Source organism: Engystomops pustulosus, chromosome 10, assembly GCF_040894005.1.
Source record: "Engystomops pustulosus chromosome 10, aEngPut4.maternal, whole genome shotgun sequence".
Lineage (NCBI taxonomy): Eukaryota > Metazoa > Chordata > Amphibia > Anura > Leptodactylidae > Engystomops > Engystomops pustulosus.
This window is the reverse complement of record NC_092420.1, coordinates 75,214,924-75,237,873: the sequence shown is the minus strand read 5'-3', so window position 1 is coordinate 75,237,873 and position 22,950 is coordinate 75,214,924. Positions and strand designations below refer to the sequence as shown.

Below are 22,950 nucleotides of genomic sequence, written 5' to 3'. Positions count from 1 at the left end.
TCACACAGCCCCCCAGTAATGGCCTCACACAGCCCCCAGTAATGTCCTCACACAGCCCCCAGTAATGTCCTCACACAGCCCCCAGTAATGGCCTCACACAGCCCCCAGTAATGTCCTCACACAGCCCCCAGTAATGGCCTCACACAGCCCCCAGTAATGTCCTCACACAGCCCCCAGTAATGTTCTCACACAGCCCCCAGTAATGTCCCGACACAGCCCCCAGTAATGTCCACACAGCCTCCCAGTAATGTCCACACAGCCCCCAGTAATGTCCCCCACACAGCCCCCCAGTAATGTTCTCACACAGCCCCCCATTAATGTTCTCACACAGCCCCCCAGTAATGTCCTCACAAAGCCCCCAGTAATGTCCTCACACAGCCCCCAGTAATGTCCTCACACAGCCCCCAGTAATGGCCTCACACAGCCCCCAGTAATGTCCTCACACAACCCCCAGTAATGTCCTCACACAGCCCCCAGTAATGTCCTCATCGCAGCCCCCAGTAATGTCCTCACACAGCCCCCAGTAATGGCCTCACACAGCCCCCAGTAATGTCCTCACAGCCCCCAGTAATGTCCTCACAGCCCCCAGTAACGTCCTCACACAGCCCCCAATAATGTCCCCCACACAGCCCCCAGTAATGTCCTCACACAGCCCCCAGTAATGGCCTCACACAGCCCCCAGTAATGTCCTCACAGCCCCCAGTAATGTCCTCACAGCCCCCAGTAACGTCCTCACACAGCCCCCAGTAATGTCCCCCACACAGCCCCCAGTAATGTCCCCCACACAGCCCCCAGTAATGGCCTCACACAGCCCCCAGTAACGTCCTCACACAGCCCCCAATAATGTCCCCACACAGCCCCCAGTAACGTCCTCACACAGCCCCCAATAATGTCCCCCACACAGCCCCCAGTAATGTCCTCACATTGCCCCCAGTAATGTCCTCCTGCTTCCACACTACTGTGTGATGGCGTGAGCATCTTCTGCTCCCTGTAGTGGAGAGTGAAGCTGATGGCTCTGTTCCCTACTACAGAACTCATCCCTATCTACATCCTGAGGACACAGATAGTGATGAGATTAGGGGGAGATGTCCGCGAGACGAGTGTCCTGCTTATCTGGGGCACCGGCTAAAAGGGGCTTGGTACGGATTTTCCATTGGGGCCCAGCAGAGTTCTTATACACCACTGCAATGTGTCACATCACTCAGAGAATTGATTTTGAAAAAGGTATGGCGTTGCCAATGTCTATGGTTCCTAGATTTCTTACCACATATTGCAGGAAGATTTTGTCTTCTTCATCCAGAAACTGATCATAAAGGGGACTAAGACCCTACAGAAGTATAAAAAAGGGTTATTGAGGGTTATGTATCTTATTTTTCCTTCCCTGACCTCTTTTTTGTACCTCCGTTGTCTTTGTAGTTTTGCCTCCTTGTCAAATGCAAATACCATTGCTTTTCCTACGCATGGTTGGACCGGTGTGTTTTTGCGCAATTATTTGCACTCTTTTTGCCACAAATAAGGTTAAATAAGGTGCAAACATCTGGAAGCAGGAGAAATACAAAGACAAATTAGGCGCAAACCAGGAAACTGCTACTCCGGCACAAAAAATTGCGCAAATACCCAAATGCGTCCAAAAAGTCTGCAAAATACAACCATAAAGCACGCATAAGACATGCATAAGATAAATGTGCCCATTATATATAACAGTGGTAAAGGGGTCGAGTTCAGACGCAGCAGATATTCCATAGTTTGTTCTAGATTTTCAGAAAATTTCTAAAGTTAGGAGTAAATTTAAAAAAAAAAAAGTTAAAACATTTCAATGTACTTCCCAAACGCTACTTAAATATTAAGTATTCTATATTATGTTACATTCTTTAGGAATCAGTACCAAATTTCCGCAAGCCAAAAGTCCCAGGACACCATTACAAGAAGTTGCAACAACCGGGAATGTTCCCTCTGCTGCACAGCTACGTGACATGTCGTCCGTGTTGCTAAACACAGAGCTGAAGGAGGAGGAATTTATCTAATTACTTGGTAAAACTTCAGCAGAAGAAGAGAAGAGGCGGCTCTACCATCACCATGGACCTATCTCTTTCTCCAACCTTATATACTAGGATTATAAGCCTGTATGAGAATCCATAGAGAATGTCTAAATAACTTCTGAACCATAAGAGATATTACAAATCTGATGATGGCAATCAATTTGAGAGACAATTCTTTGATGCTACATCAAATGGAAAAAAAACTTGCCCTTAACCCAATTTAGCGGCTATGAAGATGGCGGCCATGTTAGGCCCCCTCAACTATTACTTCCTGGAATGTAATGTATGTCATTTTAGGTTTCTGAAATGGCTTAAGGGATGTTCTAGGACAGTGATGGCGAACCTTTTAGAGACTGAGTGCCCAAACTACAACTAAAATCCACTTATTTACCGTGAAGTGCCAACATGGAATTTTAAGCAGTAACTTATTGCTGCCTGTTCTTCCACATATTTAAATAGTAACAGCCCGAAAGGTCACCAATACAGTTGAAAGAAGGAGGGAAAATTCAGACTATCATTGTAGCATCTCTCCAGAGGACGAATGGGCCCAGCAGGATGACCTTCAAAGACAATGCAGCCCCTTCCACACCTTCTTACTTTTCCCACATTTCCAAACAGCCACATTTAAAATAGTGCTGAGAGCAGCATCTCTTAAGTTTCCTGGGACTACAGGAAGATTTGGTGGATTTGTTCTTGCCTGGTGAACTCTGTCCTGGTGTGAGAACCTGAGTGTCCACAGAAATGGCTCTGAGTGCCACCTCTGGCACCCGTGCCAAAGGTTTGCCACCACTGTCCTAGGACCTTGGACTCACCCAGTAGATTGTTTTACCTTGCAGATCTGACACTGTGCTTCAAGGACACATGCTGCTGCTTCTCTGAATGGGAGCAGCTCCCTTAGCTGTGTCACTGTATGTGGATGGAGATGCCTGCATGTGATGGAGGGTAGTCTATCACATCCTATACTGGAGTTCTCCTTTGTCCCAAGAATATAATGATGGAAGAATCTATCACTTAGTACATGGCACAGTTCGACACTTCTGTCTTTCAGCAAAGCATTCAAGATGTCTGCCAGGTCCTGCCACAGGATAACCAGTAGGGCAGCATCTACATGTCCTCTCTCTACCAAGAATGAATGGAAAGGCCGTCCGGCGTGCTCTTCTCCCCGTAAGACCCAGTGTAACCAGTCATCGGAGACATTTACACGTTCCACTGTCTCCATCGGTAGCTGAGTTAATGGCTCTATGATGGGGGTCTCATATGCTGAATGAAGGGTAAATGGGAAATCAAACTGAGGATACAAGGAATTCATGTTTTTCTTGTCTTGGTGAGCAGATGTTGTATTAGAGATGAGGTTGCTTTGCTCCAGGACCTTACTCTTGAATTCGGGATGAGATTGCCCAACTCTGTTTTCTCTAGGGGACTTTGAAAAAGTTTCCTCTATGCCAGCGGTCAACTGATGCCATAGTTTCTGCTTGGAAAGTTTGCTGCAATATATAATTGTCTCATCTTGTAGCTGACTAGATGACTGAGGAGATGGTGGTTCATTCCGTGTTATTTTATGTTGACTGTGATCATGGAGGTTGTGTCCCTCATGAAGTCTTTTCAGACAATGAGAGAGGAAGGCTGGAACCCAGTATTGATGCAGTTTCATGAGAGCCGTATCTTGCATTTGTCTCAAAACATCACAACGAATTCCGGGAGGTTGCCAAGATTGTCCCTGCAAAACCGATTCTGTAAGGAACCAAAAAAGTTCATTTATTACATTCTAGAACAGTGCAGGAGGAATGTTTACCCAGAGGTTAAAGTTATGTTGTAGCCTTCATCTCAAAATATCTCAAGTCAAACACAAAGTTATGGAAGGACACATATGTAACTCATGTAGGTGCTCACCAACATTGATGCTGCACGTCTCCAGAACTGCAGAGCCAGAAGAAAGATGATTGACCCGTAATATTCTGATGAGGGAGTAGTACAGATCTTGTTCAGAAATATTACGCACATCCAAACTTAGAATCTTCTCTACAATAAGCCAGAAACTGATGAGCTCCTCTCCTAAAACAATAAGAATGTAAGGTCTAATCATCTTCTTAATAGGACCACAAAATGGACCTCAAGACAAAGCTGATGAGAAACGTGCGTTGGGGTGCTGAATAGTGTGCAGGACTGTTGATATGGCACAGTGGGGCTCATTTACTAAGGGTCCGATGGACGCATTTTCGTCGGGTTTCCCGACAATTTCCGTTTTCCCCTGGGATTTTGGTGCACGAGATTGGATTTTGGGGCATCGGGCAGTCGGACAACCCGACGGATTCGGACAAACTGTGGAATTTAAAAAAGGATTTGTGTCGCAAGATCAGCACTCACATGCACCAGGAAGAAGCAGGTGATCTCCGGCGGACCTTAGCGTAGAACCGACGGATGCAGGAACTCGGGCGCACAAGCTTAGTGAATCTTGGCAGACCCGAATCATCGTCGGACACTGCGGGATTGCGACAGGACCGGGTAAGTAAATTTGCCCCATTGTGCGTAAGACTGTTAGAGATTTTGCTATTGTAGCTTGTATTGTATACAACACATCATGTGAAAGGTTGTTTCATGTAATTACATAATACATTCTTTTTTTCTATATGACACTATAGTACAGCCTGTAATTGCCCAGTTGTTGAAGCTAGAATATCCTCAAGTGGATGTTTTGTGCTTTACGTAGAAGATACAATACAAAAAAACAAGATACAATATGAAGCCCCCAATGAGTCAGGGGTTCCAATACAGATCAGAAAACACGTCCTTGTAAATTCCATTTTTATCTTCAGGCAAATACATTTCTCGGTGCACCATTGATGTGTCTTTACCAGGATCATATTCTGACACTTCTGTGCTCTTTGCTTCAAGGGGTTGTCCACAATTATTATTTTTTTATTAACGCCCAGGGTAGCTTATGCTTACCTCCACCAGTACCTGCCTGTCACGGCTGTGCCCCTGTTTGTTTAAAGAAGACAGATTTCTCTTCCCGACCACTGCCACACAGCCACTACTTCGTTAGTTTCATTGTGTTACAGGCCTGCGGCAGTGGTCTGGGTTGGAGTGCCGGCCTCTGTAGGCAATGACAGGCAGCATAGTGGGAGAACAGGAAAACCGGAGGAGGAAAGATTAAGCAATTTTTTATAGCTTCCCCAGGCGTCTATAAAAAAAAAAAATCATTCCTGGACAATCCCTTTAAAAGCCCCTTCCATCTACAATAAGTGACAGCTGCATTTTTTAACTAAATGCCATTTAAAGCTTTCACTCAGAGCAAATGGGAGGGGCTGTTATGTAGTTCAAAGCTGAGACCACAGATTCTTATGACAGATTATAAATATTTATACAGGCAGTCCCCGGGTTACATACAAGATAGGGTCTGTAGGTTTGTTCTTAAGTTGAGTTTGTATGTAAGTCGGAACTGTATATTTTATCATTGTAATCCCAGCTAGAACTTTTTTGGTCTCTGTGACAATTGGATTTTAAAAATGTTGGGTTGTCATAAGAATCAATATTAAGACTAAAGCTTCATTACAGACGCCTCTGATAACTGTTACAGCTGATTATTGTAGCCTAGGACTAAAGTACAATAAATTACCAATATCCAGAGGTCCGTTTGTAACTATGGGTCGTATGTAAGTCGAGTGTTCTTAAGTAGGGGACCGCCTGTATTAATAACGATTATCATTCAGGCTAGACATAAGATCCAGCCTCCAGAGCAGTGACAATGGGGCATTATTAAGGGTCCAAATCGCGGTTTTTCGCCGGGTTTCCTGAATATTTCTGTTTTGTGCTGAATTGCCCGGGATTTTGCACGCGATCGGATTGTGGCGCATCGGCGCCGGCTTTCACGTGACAGAAATAGGGGGGCGTGGCCGCTGAATTTGTGTTGCAAAAATAGCACTCACATACACCGAGATGTAGGAGGTAAATTTCCGGCGGACTTCACCGCAGCAGCGACACCTGGTGGACATCGGGCGCACGACGTTAGTGAATCCCAGCAGAACCCGAATCAGCGTCAGAGAATGCGCCCCTGGATCGCGACTGGACCGGGTAAGTAAATCTGCCCCAATATCTTCCTGCAATATTTGATCATTATGTGTGCATCTTCTTTATGAAGGTTTTACATGGGTGGAATAGACAGATGATATTTTTTTGATGGCCTTCAAGAGAAGATTTTCCAAGTCCTAGGAAAGTGTGTTAGTTCACCAATTCTACATAAAGGTCTGAGGTGAGAAAACAAGATGTACATCAGAAGGTTAGAAGACTGGTTGTGATGGCCTTCACCAGAAGATTTGACTAAGTCAGTCTTCCAGGTCCAGTGTCGGACTGGCCCACCAGAGAACCAGAGGATCCTCCGGTGGGCCCAGGCTATAAACCAATACTAAACTCCAATTTAAGACAACCCACTTTGAAGACTACTAGGGTCTACTTCCTAGAAACTGATGGAGGTCGAGGTAACTTTCAAAAGTGTTACTTTTAAATACTTCTTGGGTTTACATTAAACCTCTACAGTGCTTTGACCTACTAAGACACATCTAAGACCAGAACAACACACTACGGAAGGAAACTATTATTTTCCAGTACTTATATATAAAAAAATTATAATGTAAATTAAAGATGTACCTATTGATCCATGAAGAAAAGCGCGGAATCGTAGAATCCCCCGAACACTTCCAATACAGCGATGGAACAAGCAGTGATCAGAAAACTTGTCCTTATCTGTTGTAGAATGTAAGAGTTAATGGGGGTCATTTATCTTTATTTTTCTTCCCTTTTTTTGTGTATTTTGAGACATGTTTTGGCGCATTGTAATTTCCGCACCTTTTTGGGGACATTTTGAAACGTGTTTTTCATCAGTAAGACACATTAATCTTTTATTCTAGATGTGCTAAATGTTGCAAATGACATTTATCATTTTAAATTGTCTAAAATTTGCGGCCTTTTTTTAGCACAAAAAACAGCAGACGGAAACAAACTTAAGGAAAAGAAGTGACTTGAGACATTTGTGTGACATTTTTGAGACATTTGTAACAAATGTCTCAAAAAGAGATCTGAAAAAAAAACATTTAACACCACGAAAAAGTGAGATTGATAAATTACCAAATAAAGCAGATGAAAAAAAGACAGCAAAAACTAGCCAAAACACACAGAGATAAGATAAATGACCCCCAATGTCTTTGTGAATACATTAGTATCAACTATACTCTGGTCTCAAAATCAGCCAACAAGAAGACTCACATTGTAAAGGGTTTTGTCACATGTCAAAATCTATGAAGTCAAGTAAAATCCACACTGGCCAACCAATCTCACGCAACCATATTGAGTGAAAGGACGGTCAAAACTTTTGCTTGACAAGTTTCTCCATTCATTAGAAAACTCCTGACCTCCATTGTTTTTATTGGTGGGGGGGGGTCCCAGCTGGAACCCTGGGAAACAATGTGCTATTCCCTATTGGTTCCATAGGGGACAACATGTTGGGACAGCCCTTTGATAGTGCCCAACAATTCTAGTAGGTTTATGAATGGGAGGAAGCATCATGAAGACAGTTTTGTAGCAATTGATTATCAGTTTAGAATCAATTATAAAGTCACCATTCAGTTTCCCTTTAAAGGGAATCAGCATAATTTTTTTTTAACGAATTACCTCACCCCACAGAGCACATTAAAGGGAACCTGCCACTGGTGACCCTCCCCAGAAACCATACACTATACCTCTTGTATGATGTTTTCATACATCTCCACTGATGTCTCTATCCATGGGATATGAGCCAACATTCTTCTGAAAAAAAAGACTTTTATTGATGCCCTTCGTGACAAGAGATCAGTCTTGGAAGCGGAGGGGGGGAGGGGGGGGCTCCAGCATACAGTCAAGCTACCCCACCTCCTAACTATGCACAAGAGGTGGACCAGCACTGCCTAACAATAACCACTGATCAAAACATGCGAAAATATGTAATCCAAAGCTACAAAAAGAACAGAGGCATGAAAAATAGATCAAGCAAATAATATCTTTATTATTTAAAAAAATACACCACAAAACATGCTTAAAAACCTTTAAAAATTGTGAACGAAGTCACACATGAATGACATCCTCGGGAAAGTGCTGAACACATGATAATGTGCACTGTTCCCGGAACTCCAGCTCCCCCTACTGGCCACAATATAGTATACAACCATGTACAGAAATAAATATTATAAATGGTGAGCTATTCAAATCTAGTCTAGTCCATACAAATGTAAAATAACAACAAAAAGAAGGGTGAAACACAATAATGGATGGACACACAATTCAAGGATCAGCACAAAACCATATACAAATAAGAAAATTGTATACCTAAATGCTCAGGCCATGAGAGCGGGGTGCTGGGGATATTTTTCTATTAATAAAGATATTATTTAATTGATCTATTTTTTATGCCTCTGTTCTTTTTGTGGCTTTTGACCCCACCTCCTAACTGACACTGACATTGCTAACCTGGCCCTCCTTTGTGAATGTGGGGAAAGTGGGGAAAGACATTGGGTTTTATTTACTAAGGGTCCGCGGATCGCATTTCCATCGGACTTCCCAGCATTTTCGGGATTTGTGCTGCAGGGACAGGATTGTGTTGCATGCGATCGGATTTTGGCGCAACGGCTTTCATGCGACAGCAATCGGGGGACGGGCCGCCGGACGATCCAAATGATTCAGACTGAGCGCGGGATTCGACATTTAAATTGTGTTGCAAGATTAAACACTCACATACACCGGGAAGAAGATGCTGAATTCCGGCGGACCTGATCGGGGAAGCAACACATGCAGGATATCGGGCCCACGATCTTAGTGAATCTCGGCACAGTGCATTATCATCGGACAATGCACATCGGGGAACGCGCCAGTGACAGATAAGTAAATGTGCCCCATTGGCTGTGTGTGACTTGCTGTAGAGAATTCCTGAGGGAGGAGTGAATGAGGAGCTGATTTCTCTTCAGCAAGTCAGACAATGATGTAGCTGAGCCAAGTCACACACAGCCACTGTCTCTCTCAACCTCCTCATTCTCTCCTTCATTCTTTCCAGCCGGGTTATCAGAGTCAGTTAGGAAGCGGGGTAATTTGACTGTATGCTGGAGTCTCCATGACTGGATCTTTAGTAACAAAAGTTTTATTAATAAAAAATGGTGGCTCTAACCCCATGGATAGAGGCATCAGTGGTACACAGTGTGCGGCACAGTGTGTGGGTGGGGAGAGCTGGTGACAGGTTCCCTTTAAATCCAAACATGCTATTATATTTTTATATTGTTACTCTGTTCAGTATAAAAACACTTTTAATTCCAATATGACGGGTCAGTATTTTACTCCACTGCATCATCTCTATAAATGAAAGAACCAATGACTTATGGGTGTAATAACTATAAATAATAGTCTTGCCTTCTTTAAGAGCCTCATCTAGATTTTTACTGGAACATCTCTTCTCCCTCCAGTTTCGCAGCAGTTTCTGGCACAGCAGGTAATGTAGATACAGGTCCGTGCGATGGAACAGCCCAAGTCGATGTTCTTGCAGCCATTTTATCAGCCCATTAGATCTGGAGCCCTGCACACCAGAGAGAAAGTGTAAACTGTGACAAAGTAATGGAGGGGCACGGTACAACTGCATCGTATGGAAGATGGAAACCAAAGGGATAAGGCCGCGTTCACACGATGCTTTGCGTCAAGTTTACGCCCTTATGTGTTACGCCCTTCCTGGTGTAGAAATAAACGCAGCCGGCGACTTCTCACAATGGAAAGTCGGGGACAGTAACTCCCACAATTGGGGCAAATAATGGCAAGTGCTAGCAATAAGAGCGCAGAGGCCCTGATAAATATGGCAGTTCAGACATTTAGGCAATAATTTCTGTTATGGGGAGCAACACAGGGGAGAACCGCTTTCCTATTTTGATAGATTGGGGAATTTTGGGATACGGGGATGTCTCACATATTAATGGTTTCATTGAATTTTAACTTATTTTATCAGTTGTAGGGAAAGGTCGGTAATTTGAACTTTTAGGTTTTTCTATGTATTTTTATTATTTATTTATTTTAGCTAGGCTGCCTGACACAGCACTACCATGTGGAAATATGACATTACAAGTGCATTATTTTCATATTTAACCTAAGGGTTAATACTTCTCTTTGCATTATATTTGTAACTAATTTTAACCGTCCTGAGGCTTAGCAGGCTGCGTGTGATCCCTGAGTGTCTAGACAGAGCATGTCTATAAATACAGGATAAGTCTAGGGCTTTGGGTCTGTTCCCTGATATGTTTTAGGCCTTTTGGTCTGTCTTTTGACTCTAGTCTCACTCTTGAGACTGTGCTACAAAGATTGCCGATGCAGCAGAACCGACGCTGCTCACCAGAGATTCTTGCCAGCCTAGTCAACTGATCCGACAAGAACTTTTTCTACAACCACAGCCAGCCAACCTACCCTTCTGCTAGCCATAGGAGAAAGGAGTTGGTCGTCATCCTTTTACCTGTTACAGTCGAAGTTCTTCCAAGGAACCGTGCGTTTTTTAAGATTTCCATTTGCTGTGTGTACTCCGGGCCTGCCGCTACCACCACTAGCCTGCCACTTATCCTATGAGGGAGAATTGGTACCTACACTAGGAGAGCCCCAGCCTCCTCTTCTTCCTGCTTCACCTTGCTGGCACGTTTGGGTGTGGAAGAGGCCTACACTAGCATAGCTCCCAACCGTCCCGATTTTGACGGGACTTTCCCGTTTTTCGTACCCCTGCCCCGCGTCACGGGCAGCTATGATATTGTCACGGATTCTCCCCCCAGGTCCCGCTGTGTCCCGCTGCTGTGTCCGCATAGTAAATACTTTGAAAGTCTGAACTCACAGTACAGAATGGCTTCTACAGACATCGGGAGGGAATCCTTTTCAGAGAAGTGTCGGGCTTAGCGCAGAGCAGGGACCATGTCATCAGCTTCAGATCTGTCCATATATGGTCACTGCATCTCCTAGGGTTCCCCAGAGCAGACATCGGGCAGGGAATCCTTTTCAGAGAAGTGTCGGGCTTAGCGCAGAGCAGGGACCACGTCATGTCGGCTTAGTGGAGAGAGCAGGGACCACGTCATCAGCTCAGATCTCTTTCTGTCCATATATGGTCTCCAGGTCTTCCCCAGACACAAGCTCTTTATATAATTAAATTAAATAAAGTTTTGGCCAGGCTGAGATTCGAACCTGGGACCCTCTGCACCATAGACAGGAGCCTAACTAACTGAGCTATAAGCCCAGTGATAGAGAGCTGAGGATTTCTGGTAAGTAAGACATGTTATCTGCCATTTACACTGTGACACAGACTAATGCACTGATATATAGAGAGGGATCTTCTCAGAGATTATTATTGTAATTATTGAGACTATTATTATTATTATTATTATTATTATTATAAATTTTATTATTATGGAGATGATTATTAATAATGGTAAAAATAATAATAATCATCTCAATAATAATAATAATAATAATAGTCTCAATAATTACAATAATCTGAGAAGATCCCTCCCTATATACCAAGGCAGTATATAGTTCTTAGTTACCAAAATTCTCTACCTTGTTAATCACAGAGGTTATAGCTCAGTGGGTTGAGGCACTGTGTTATTATTGTACATGGACACTGCAGGTTCTGGGTTCAAATCCCAATGAGGATAATATTTTTTTTTTTTTAAATTATGATTTTTATTATTTTTAATATGGCTAAAATTTGGGGCGTGGCCAGGGAGTGATTGGGGGTGTGGCTTAGGGGGTTCGCCGCGGCACGCTACGCGTGCCGCCATTTTGTCCCTCTTTCCTTTTCCCAAATGTTGGGAGGTATGCACTAGGACACCTGCAGCTTGGCTGTCATCAGGCCAGCTACTCTGGACCTAGCCTGCAGCTGCCCATGCATACTGTGGGTCCCCAGTGGTATATGGTTTACATAGTACTGCTATATAGTTCCTGTCAACAGGAAGTGCTATACAACAGAAGTGCCAAGGACCCCCTGTAAACGGTGACTCACACTGTTTCGTGTGAGTCACTCCAAGCCTGTTTCCCATATTCCATATCAGTGAGGTTTGTTGGGATTAAAGGAAACCTGTCAGGGCAATTTGGGACAATAAACCATCCACAGGTCCTTATGTACTGGGGGTTTAGTGTTCCAAACTCCCCTGTATGAATTTTTTAAGGGGTCACATAAAGAAAAAAGATCTATACTTACTGGGGCCAGTGCGTTGCGGCAAGTGAAGCCGACACAGTACAACCCGGCATCCCTGTGCTATTATCCCAGCCGGTCTTGTTGTAATACGGGACGAGGCTCCGGCACAGGTGCCTCCAGGTGAGAACAAATGTTTGATCTTTTTATTGCGGCCACACAAAGCTAATATACAGGTTGCTTTAGAGGCCTAAACCACAGTTCCATACGGACTTGTAGTAGGTTTAGGGTCCCAAATTGACTTGACAGGACATGTTTAACAAACCATGGTCCATATCACCAGCCCTGTCTGACCTTTAAATCCAGCACTAGGTCAGAGGTGAGTTGGTCTCATAATGGCACCTTTTCTCCTTATTTTAATATGTACACAGGAGAGGCAACAAACTACTCAGAAGTCAGTAAGTGTTTGGGGAAACATCATGGAAGAAAATTCAGGATTAAAATTTACCGGGTGAAAAGGCAGAACCGGCCACAGCTCCCAGCGCTGGAGAACAGGATCAAAAAATGGAGTTTGTCCAAAAACCTGGAAATATAAGATGTAAAACATTTATTTTATACATGTATTTCCTCTCACTTCTCTATAACTGTAATAGTTAAACCATCAATATACTACAGCACATACACTACAAACACAGTGTGAACTTATCCATATGGTTATTACTGTTTAGTTCGTTTTCATATAAATCTGTACCTCAGCATGATTTGCCTAAATTGATGTAATTTTGAATTTCTGAAAAGAGAAATGAATTTCATTACACTTTATGAACACTAGGTGGCGCCTTTAGCTCAACTTTTGTGGAATATAGCAACCAGGTTGTCTGTTCTTTTATTTTATTTTCTTATTAAAAGGGTTGTCCACTTTTCACAAATAATTGATATTGGTTGTTTAACGAAAAGTTATCCAATTTCCAATTATACTTTGGGCCACATGTATCACTCGTTTTTTCTGTTGTTTTTGCGCCTTTTCATTCAGGCGCACCGTTTTTGCACCGTTTTTGCGATTAAACGCCAAACTAGCCGCGCAGCAAAAATAACCAGCTTTCAATCATCTATCTTACCAATCCAGATGTTTTGCTGCGCCTAATGATATTCATCACTTGAAACGTTTTCATTTAGGCGCAAAAACGGGCGCAAAAACACTCCCGAAGGTGGCGTTATCTGAGAAGAAAGCACTGAGCCCCTTTGCAGAACAGCTCATTTTTAGCAGAAAAGCTCAGCCAATCACTAAGACAGATAATAGATACATTAGATACACTGCAGACACTAGAACATATAATAGATACATTAGATACATTACAGACAGGAGCTGCAGACTCTATTTACAGTTCATCACCTTCTATTTACAAAATATTCTGCAAAACGCTGAGCTCACAGCAAGAGAGCTAAGAACTTTGCAGAAGTTTGCAGAATGTTTGCAGAATTTTGCAGAAACTACAGACAAGTGTCCCCCATGTAATTCTGCACAGTATCTGAGGGTGCAGCAGGAGACCAGCACTGGGGGATCCCCTCCAGGAGAAGCCCCTGCTGAGGAGGTCACTGGGTGCTGGGTGTCACACACCTGGGTGCTGCTGTGAGTGTTATCTTCATTCTGGGCTGTGGGAGAAGCAGAGAGGAGCTTGTAGCAGGATCACATGTAAGTGCCTGAATCTAACATTGCGCCTAAACTGCGCCAAAATTGCGCCTAAACTGTTTTAAAGTAAAGTGATTAATAAGAGGCAGAAAATAAACTTATCACAGATGGTTGTAGCTTGTGATAATTCTGGCAAAACAGTGCGCCAGAATTTAGGCGCGACTACTACACTTAGGCGCACAAAAGTGATAAATGTGGCCCTTTGTGTATCAATTCCTCATGGTTTGCTGGTCTCTGCTTGCTGTCCTCCTATAGGAATCTTCTATGTCCATAGTGAGGTGATGGACATGCAGGTACATGAGCCGTTATTATCACAGAGAGCAAAAGGACTTGTATGATAGTAACGGCTTGTGCACCATCAGTATGGACATACTGGACAAGTGACTCACTGAAAGAGACGGTTTAGAGACAGTCACTGAAAGATACGACAGTCACTGTATAGTGTGGAATGGTGGCACATTTACTTATCCAGGCACTGGAGTGCACTAAAAGTGTGTTGCCCGTCTATAAGGTGATTCACTAAAATCATGCGCCAGAAATCATGAATCTGTCGCTTCCCTGCTCAGATCTGACAGAGTTCTCCATCTTTTTTGTGGTTTATCTTTAACATAGGGCGTGCAACACAATTTGAAAGTTAAATATGGCGCTCGGTCTGAATCAGTCGCACCAAGGACACGCCCTTTAATTTGTATCTCATGGGAGCAGCGCAGTCACGCCCCAAAAGGGCCACATGTGCCACAATCACAGTGCAGACACTTCTTAAATACCTGGGCAAGCTGCTTTAGCCATGAAGAACGTGTGTGGTGCGACTAAAGTGCGGCCCAAAGACATTAGTAAATGTGCCCCATAGTTTCAAGATTACCAAGTTTCAAGTAACCAATGGGATGTCATAAAGACATTGTTATGTCTCAAAAGATCGTGGTCACAATTGTCATTGTGATATTATAGTGATCCATTGTCACAATGGCTATTGTTATGTCACAAAGAGCAAATGTAATGTCACCAAGTGCCATTCTTAAAGGACATCTACCCCCAGGATGAAAGACTGTATGTATGCCATTGGGGCACATGTATCATAGTTTCAGCTAGGCAAATTGTCCAATTTTAGTGACTTTTGCTGTTTTTGCGCCATTTTCAAGACTTTTAACTCTTTTCTTTTTCAAGGACGCCTTGTCTGCACCTTAACATGTAAATTTGAATTATTTCACATGCTTTAAATGTTTAACATTTCGCACAGTAACCTCTTTTGTCCAAATTCTTAAATTTTTGTACATAGGTCACACATAGCGGTTTACTTGCATTTTTAATGCATTTTGAAACTAATCACAACAGCTGAGGAGAGGTGATTTGCCTTATTTCATTACTGTTAACATTAGTGTTTACAAAATTCAAAACAAGCGCTGTGTTAACGCATGTGTTAACATTGCATTTACAATGCGTTTTGTAAATTCAAATGTTAAAAGTAATGAAATAAGGCAAATCACCTCCCCTCAGCTGTTGTGATTAGTTTCAAAATGCATTAAAAATGCAACATGTTAAATCCCAAATTAACAGTAGTGTCCACTCCTGTATATAACCCCCTCACATGACTTATGGCCATGTGGATTTGAGACATTTGCAACAAAAAGAAGCCAAAATGTGCACCTGCCAGGGTAGGAAAAACTGAACATGTATCACAAGTAAAAAGATAGAATCATACATAAGGTACAAAAAAGAGCCGCCAAAGTCTCCCTCAGAGGGAACAAACTATGATACATGTGCCCCATTGACTCCATTAACACATGGAACCCCTCAGCCTGGAGCCCCTCAGGCTCATTTGCATAAAGTCCTTCATCCTGGTGGTAGATGCCCTTTAAAGTAGGCACAAAGGACTATTGGGATGTCACAATGGGCTACTGTCAGAAAGGACTGTGTAAGAATAACTTACAGGGAGATTCAGGAAAGTGTTGAAAAAGTCTACAAAGATGTCATCGTTCAACAAATCTTGTAGGTCTTGAGATGGGATCCGCTCTACAAAGAGAACACATAACAAGCAAAGAGTTTCAATAGTGATAAAATACCTTTACAATTTCACGTAGAAAGTCGCGTTTACATTGTGTTTTGCAACGCAACACAACAGCTGAGAGGAAATTTGCCTAATTACATTGCTGTTAACATTTATGTTAACAAATTGGTTGTAAACACATGTGTAAACATCAAGTATTCTCTCCTCAGCCGTTGTCCGCTCGATAAAAATGGTATGTGTGAACGCAGCCCTAAAGTTTAGGCTATAAATTAGGCTGGACATAAGTGACCACATCCGTTATATTAAACCATACCACCAGGGGACAGGAACATACAAAAGTCACATATTTTTTTACAAACTCAAAAACCTTAAAAATTTGAAATTTTTCAAAACCAAAGTCATACAGGACCAAATTCAGAGATTTAACTTTGCTCAGCAGAACCACAAGGAGGCCTGATGTGGTTTAAAAGAGGAGATCATTTTCTTTAAAATGACACCAAAACCAATGGTTCTTGGGCCTGTAGAACATAAAATCGAGGTGACTCTTCTCAGCTCCTTTCCATGTGACTTTGGAAGAAATTTTATATAAAAGAGGGATTCTAGAAATTACATTTCGTACCCTGCCTGAGGGGGGTAGTAGTGTAATTGGGCAAATGAGTCCCTTTAAATGTGCTCAAACTGTAGTTGAAAGCAAAGTTAAATGGCATTACTACCCGTAATATGGTATTGCTCCTGAACATGACATAACTCAACTGCCATAAATACCGTACTTTGATCTTGCCCCCAAAGAGTTGAGTGAAAATACTAGCCACCTGCAGCCGCCACTGGGGGGAGCTAAGTGCATAGAAATGAATAAAACTACCACTCAACTCAATGGAAGCTGCAAAGACGTATGGACAGCAGTAAGATTCAGCATATACTTGGGCTAAAAGGTGGGAGAATACAATCTAGTCCTTATCACCTTAACCCACATGTCCCACAGCATCTGCATATTCTGCCTACATCGTAGGTACGCCAAAGCGCATGGTACTTACCAGATGCCATAGTGGAAATCTCTTGAGATCTTGAGGCGATCACTTTTAAGGAAGGTGATGAGAAATGAAGTCAATATCTGATAATATGTACAGTATAGACAGCACACATAACATACAGCTATATGTGACTGTAATAATGCATAACTGATGTGAGAAATCATACGTGTCTAAGGCGGTGTCCACTATATTGTCTACATTTTGACAGCAGATGATACTTACTCATTGCGGCTCATTTACTAAGAGTCCGCGGAGCACATTTTCGCCGGGTTTCCCGTCAATTTCCATTTTGCGCCGCATTTAACTGGGGTTTTTGGCACATGCGATCGGATTTTGGCGCATCGTCGCCGGCTTGCACGTGACACAAATTAGGGGGCTTGGCCGTCGGACAACCCGACGGATTTGGACTGAGCACGGGATTTAACATTTCGAATTGTGTCGCAAGACAATGCACTTACAGGCAACGGGAAGAAAAACGTGAACTCCGGTGGACTTCGGCGGGGAAGCGACACATGCAGGAACTCGGGCGCTTGAGCTTAGTGAATCGCGCTGGACTTCATCTTTGTTGGACCATCGGGGATCACGGCAGGACCAGGTAAGTAAATTTGCCCCTTTGTGTCTAACATGAGACAATGAAGAGGTTTTCTGGGATTTTTCATTGTTAATTAATTAGAGGGGGATAAAATATGTTAAATAAGAATGAATTGTATCATTGTCATGGGCTCCTCACTCCACCATTGAGCCTCTGTTGCTGATGTAATCATTTTTAGAAATAGAAAATAGCAACTTTCTAAATGGCGGGTGGTTACAGAAGGGAAGGGATTCATGAAAGTAAGCATGTAGGGAGAGGGGTTAAAAGGGGGACTGCAGGGGGGATGACCGGACCTGTTCATGTTTGGGTTCGCTGAGTTCAAACAAACCAGAGAGTTCAGTTTGAGTACCAGAACCTGAATGCTCACCCCGTGATCTGTACTGGCACGCATAGCACCACCCCCATTTTCCATAAGATTGCCCTTCCGCCTAGGATCAGCAGAATTCAAGGGGTTAACACCGGTGGGGGCAAGGCAAAATGCGGAAATTCTGGCTGAAGTCCAGGTTCAGGGATTTGACCCCCAAAATGTTAAGCATGGACCCAAACATTGCTAGCACAGGTCCTCGAACTCTAAAGGGGACAAGGCTGAAGAAGGGGGCATTGTACATGTGAGGGGGGTGGGGGGTGGAAGAAGGGGCATTATACCTAGGGGTTGGGCAGAAGAAGGGGGCATTATACATGGGGGGCAGAAGAAGGAGCATTATACATGGGGGGTTGGGCAGAAGAAGGGGGCATTATACATGGGGGGTTGGGCAGAAGAAGGGGGCATTATACATGGGGGGTTGGGCAGAAGTAGGGGACATTATACATGGGGGGTTGGGCAGAAGAAGGGGGCATTATACATGGGGGTGGGGAAGAAAAAGTGGGTATTATACAGGGGGTGGGCAAAAGGAGACATTATACCAGGGGAGGGGCAGAAGAAGGGGGCATTATACTATGTGGAGGCTACTAAGGGGGACATTATATATTGTGGGGATATTATACTTGGTGGCCATTCGAGGGAGGTGAGTTAGGGGCAGCTCATGGAAACCTTGTAAACCTAAAATTTTTCACATCTTTTGTCCTTCTTCCAAAATCCCAAAATATGTTGAGGTATTGTCTGACCTCCATGGGCCCGCTGGACTTATTATTATTATTATTATGGGATATATGGATGTAGATGTATAATACCGCTGCTTGTCTCTAGGTGACCATGCTGCTAATAAAGATCACAGTTGAAAAAAACGCACAACTGTCTCTTGGTGATGTTGTCGTGTTGTTAATAAAGTCAAAAATGATGCTCCAAGAAGGCGTTTATACGAAGTAAACAAAACTTTCTGTGATGATGGAAAAATTTTCCAATACAGGCGGTCCCCTACTTAAGGACACCCGACTTACAGACAACCCATAGTTACAGACGGACCCCTCTGCCCACTGTGACCTCTGGTGAAGCTCTCTGGAGGCTTTACTATAGTCCCAGGCTGCAATGATCAGCTGTAAGATGTCTGTAATGAAGCTGTATTGATAATTCTTGGTCCAATTACACCAAAAATTTTGAAACTCCAATTGTCACTGGGACAAAAGAAAAAAAATTGTCTAGAACTTCCATTATAAAATATACAGTTTCGACTTACATACAAATTCAACTTAAGAACAAACCTCCAGACCCTATCTTGTATGTAACCCGGGGACTGCCTGTACTAGTAAACTTTCCTGTTGTATATTGGTTCCGTCACCACACGGATTACAATCAGAACTGTGTATGGAGCAGTAGCCACCGGCCGGGGCTCTACTCCACGTGCAAACACTAGCGATCCTCAAGGCTATGAACATCCAGTTTGGATTACCTGTGGAAAGAAACCCCTCTGGACAACCATAATCGTGGACTTTACCATATTTCCGGATTCCAGCACGAAAAGGGACTGTATCCACTTCAGACCAGGAGGTCCGGTTTCCACCATCACCAGGTATCCACTTATATTTAATAGCAAATTACCATCTAGACCCCAAAATACCACATTTTTTATCACTTGTTAGAGTGTTTGGCGCAGGTACATTTTGTTTTATCTTGTTTTTAGTAGCTCCACTACTTGGATCTATACTCAAGTTGGGGTGCAGGTCACCACCTTTGTTACCAGCGACTTCAGCCTATTGTCCAGTGTTTGCGCTGACTCATTTCTGTTATTTTTTGTATATTGGTTCTGATTGTACTGGATATACCACCACATATAGGAACACATTAACATATTGTAGTTCCTGTTTCTGTCAGCAGGTGGCGCCCTTGCACTAATCTATAATGTAACCTATTGCTGGAGCCCCTATACCCGTTTGCCTATTGTTAGGATCTGATGTTTACAAGAGGGGAAGAGGGGGGGCATTTGCTATTTTTAGAAATCATATTTTTTCATGAAAAACAACCCTGTATAATACTGAATACCAAGTGACCTGGCAAAAATCTCCAGCTGCTGTGCCATTTGTATAAATCGCGCTTCCCATAATGATAAGGCAGGTGCAGTATCTCCCCAGTCCGCCCCACGCTGATATAATATGAGCAAATGACTTACATAATACAATTTCTATCATAATTCAGCAAATACAAATGTTTTCCTTTAGCTGCAGCCACATATGGGACCCAGACCCACACGGCTTCACATATGAGAAGAGACAATGAGAAAACCAGTGGAATTTCCCTGAAATTCATATACCGTATATACTCGAGTATAAGCTGACCCGAGTATAAGCCGAGACCCCTAATTTTACCACCAAAAACTGGAAAAACTTATTGACTCGAGTATAAGCCGAGGATGTAGTATACAGCCAGCCAGCCCCCTGTAGTATACAGCCAGCCTGCCCCCTGTAGTATACAGCCAGCCTGCCCCCTGTAGTATACAGCCAGCCTGCCCCCTGTAGTATACAGCCAGCCTGCCTCCTGTAGTATACAGCCAGCCTGCCCCCTGTAGTATACAGGCAGCCTGCCCCCTGTAGTATACAGCCAGCCTGCCCCATGTAGTATACAGCCAGCCTGCCCCATGTAGCATACAGCCTGCCCCAAGTAGTATACAGCCTGCCCCAAGTAGTATACAGCCTGCCCCATGTAGTATACAGCCTGCCCCAAGTAGTATAAAGCCTGCCCCATGTAGTATACAGCCTTCCCCCATGTAGTATACAGCCTTCCCCCATGTAGTATACAGCCTTCCCCCATGTAGTATACAGCCTGCCCCCATGTAGTATACAGCCTTCCCCCATGTAGTATACAGCCTGCCCCCATGTAGTATACAGCCTGCCCCAAGTAGTATACAGCCAGCCCCCAATATGCCAAGCGAATAAAAAAAAACAAACTTAATACTCACCCTCCGACGATACTCACCTTTGATGCTCAGCACGGCTCCCGGGTCCTCGGCGGTGGCTGCCGGTCCTTGTGGTGGCTTCCGAACCTCGGCGGCAGCTCCTCTCTTCTTTCTTCACTGGCGGCTCCCGGTCTCTTTGCTTTCTTCACTAGCCGGCAGTCGCGTCCATGCGATCTGCCAGCGGGCGCACACTATGATTCGGCAGTGTCGCCGCCGATGACGTCATCAGCGGCGACAGCGCCGCATCATAGTGTGCGCCCGTCGGCAGATCGCATGGACGCGACTGCCGGCTAGCGAAGTAAGCAAAAGAGACCGGGAGCCGCCAGTGAAGAAAGAAGAGAGGAGCGGAGCCGCTGCCGAAAATCGGGAGCTGCCGCCGAGGATCCGGACACTGGAGGGTGAGTATTATTTTTTTTTTTTTTTAGTTGACTCGTGTATAAGCCGACGTGAGGTTTTTCAGCACATTTTTTGTATATTATACGGTAATTGATTTTGGATCATACTCAAACAGAATATTCCCTGAAAACTTTATTTATTTAACAATAAGTGAATCTTTTCTTGTAAATTCCAGAGGAGATAGTACTTACCTATTATGATACTCAATCTCTATAGTATAGGGATTCATTCATATAATGAAATGCGGGTAATAAAAATAATAATAATTCCTTTATTTATATAGCGCACACAGATTACACAGCGCTGCACAGAGTTTGTCTAATCAGTCCTGGTCCTCAATGGGGCTAACAATATAATCACCTACCAGTATGTTTTGGAGTGTAGGAGGAAACCGGAGGACCGAGAGGAAAACCCACACAAACACGGAGAGAACATACAAACTCTTTGCAGATATTGATCCTGGGACTTGAACCCAGGTCCCCAGCGCTGCAAGGCTGTAATACTAACCACTTAGCCAACGGTAAGAATTAGGCCTGGTGTAAAGAAGCAATATTCTGGTATTGATTAGTTAGTATTGTAGAACTTTTGCCAGTATTGACTCCAAAGTTGTGGTCCCTTTATCCGGTTGGGTGTCCCACTTTGCCAGTCTAACATCACGTTGGATTGTGCTGAAAGAATACCACTCTGTAACATAACAGCTCTATAACCATAACTCCCAACTTTTTGTACACACTTTTGCAATTTTTTGACATTTAAGCCTCTTATGTCAAGGGAGTGTATCCCACCCCCACTATCCACACATAATATGATAAGGATCTAACCATTACACATGAAATATATGGTATATGTACTGTACCCCTCATTGTATAATGCCCTTTCCCATACCCCCATTATTAAAGGAAATCTTTCATCAAAATCGATCATGATAAACCAGGGACACTTACTCATAGATCCAGACACCGTGACTGTGGTAATCTTCTTATATGTGTTATCCATGGCCTCCTTCCATCTGAAATCAATATTTAAAATCATACTAAATTACAATAACAACACTCTGGGAGGTGTTACCAAAACACCTCCGTGCTGCATCTTCACAGGCTGTTATACTGGCTCACCCTTTCTCTCTGCTCCCTCAGCACATCCTCCCTTCCTCTGCATGATGTAGTCTCACTGCAGCAAAGGAAGTTTCAACACATGGTGGAAGGGCACAGTGTGACAGCCTCTAAATCTGAAACACAGAAGGGCTCTGGCAACACCCCCAGGATCCCTTCAGTGGATTAAATTGATTTTAGAAGGAAGGAGGCCATGGATAACAAATATAAGAAGATTACCACAGTCACGGGGCCTGGATCTATGAGTAATGTCCCTGGTTTATCATGAAGCATTTTAATAATATATTTCCTTTATATTCCCTCATCCTGTGGCCCTGTTTATAACTGCCCCTGAATTGTGGCCCCCAAAGATAAAACTTCTTAAACATAAGCCCCTATAAACATTGTAGCCCATCATACTCCTCCTATTGTTGCCACTTCCCCCTTCCGTTATTGCTGTAAAATTTTAATAAAATTACATAATCACAACTCCGGAAGTTGGCAGAGGCAATGACATCATCACATCGCGCCCCAGAGGTGCTCTCAAGGGCAATAGATGCTGAATGGCAGAGCAGGGAGGACTCTCCTCTCTGCAATTCTCTTACACCATCTTTA

General features: G+C 43.5%; 1 protein-coding gene across 1 annotated transcript in view; it reads right to left on the bottom strand.

The window, feature by feature from the left end:
- The window catches only part of RGSL1 (regulator of G protein signaling like 1), a 43,127-nt gene extending 25,554 nt beyond the window's left edge, over positions 1 to 17,573 (bottom strand). Inside the window, exons 1-9 of the mRNA XM_072127773.1 lie at positions 17,389 to 17,573; positions 16,934 to 16,975; positions 15,822 to 15,904; positions 12,713 to 12,787; positions 9,465 to 9,627; positions 6,684 to 6,779; positions 3,930 to 4,091; positions 2,869 to 3,770; positions 1,265 to 1,327 (exon numbers count right to left, since the gene is read on the bottom strand). Of these exons, the coding sequence (XP_071983874.1) occupies positions 1,265 to 1,327; positions 2,869 to 3,770; positions 3,930 to 4,091; positions 6,684 to 6,779; positions 9,465 to 9,627; positions 12,713 to 12,787; positions 15,822 to 15,904; positions 16,934 to 16,943 (1,554 nt within the window). The 5' untranslated portion in view covers positions 16,944 to 16,975; positions 17,389 to 17,573. The remainder of the gene's footprint in view (positions 1 to 1,264; positions 1,328 to 2,868; positions 3,771 to 3,929; positions 4,092 to 6,683; positions 6,780 to 9,464; positions 9,628 to 12,712; positions 12,788 to 15,821; positions 15,905 to 16,933; positions 16,976 to 17,388) is intronic.
- Between the last annotated feature and the right edge of the window lie 5,377 nt (positions 17,574 to 22,950).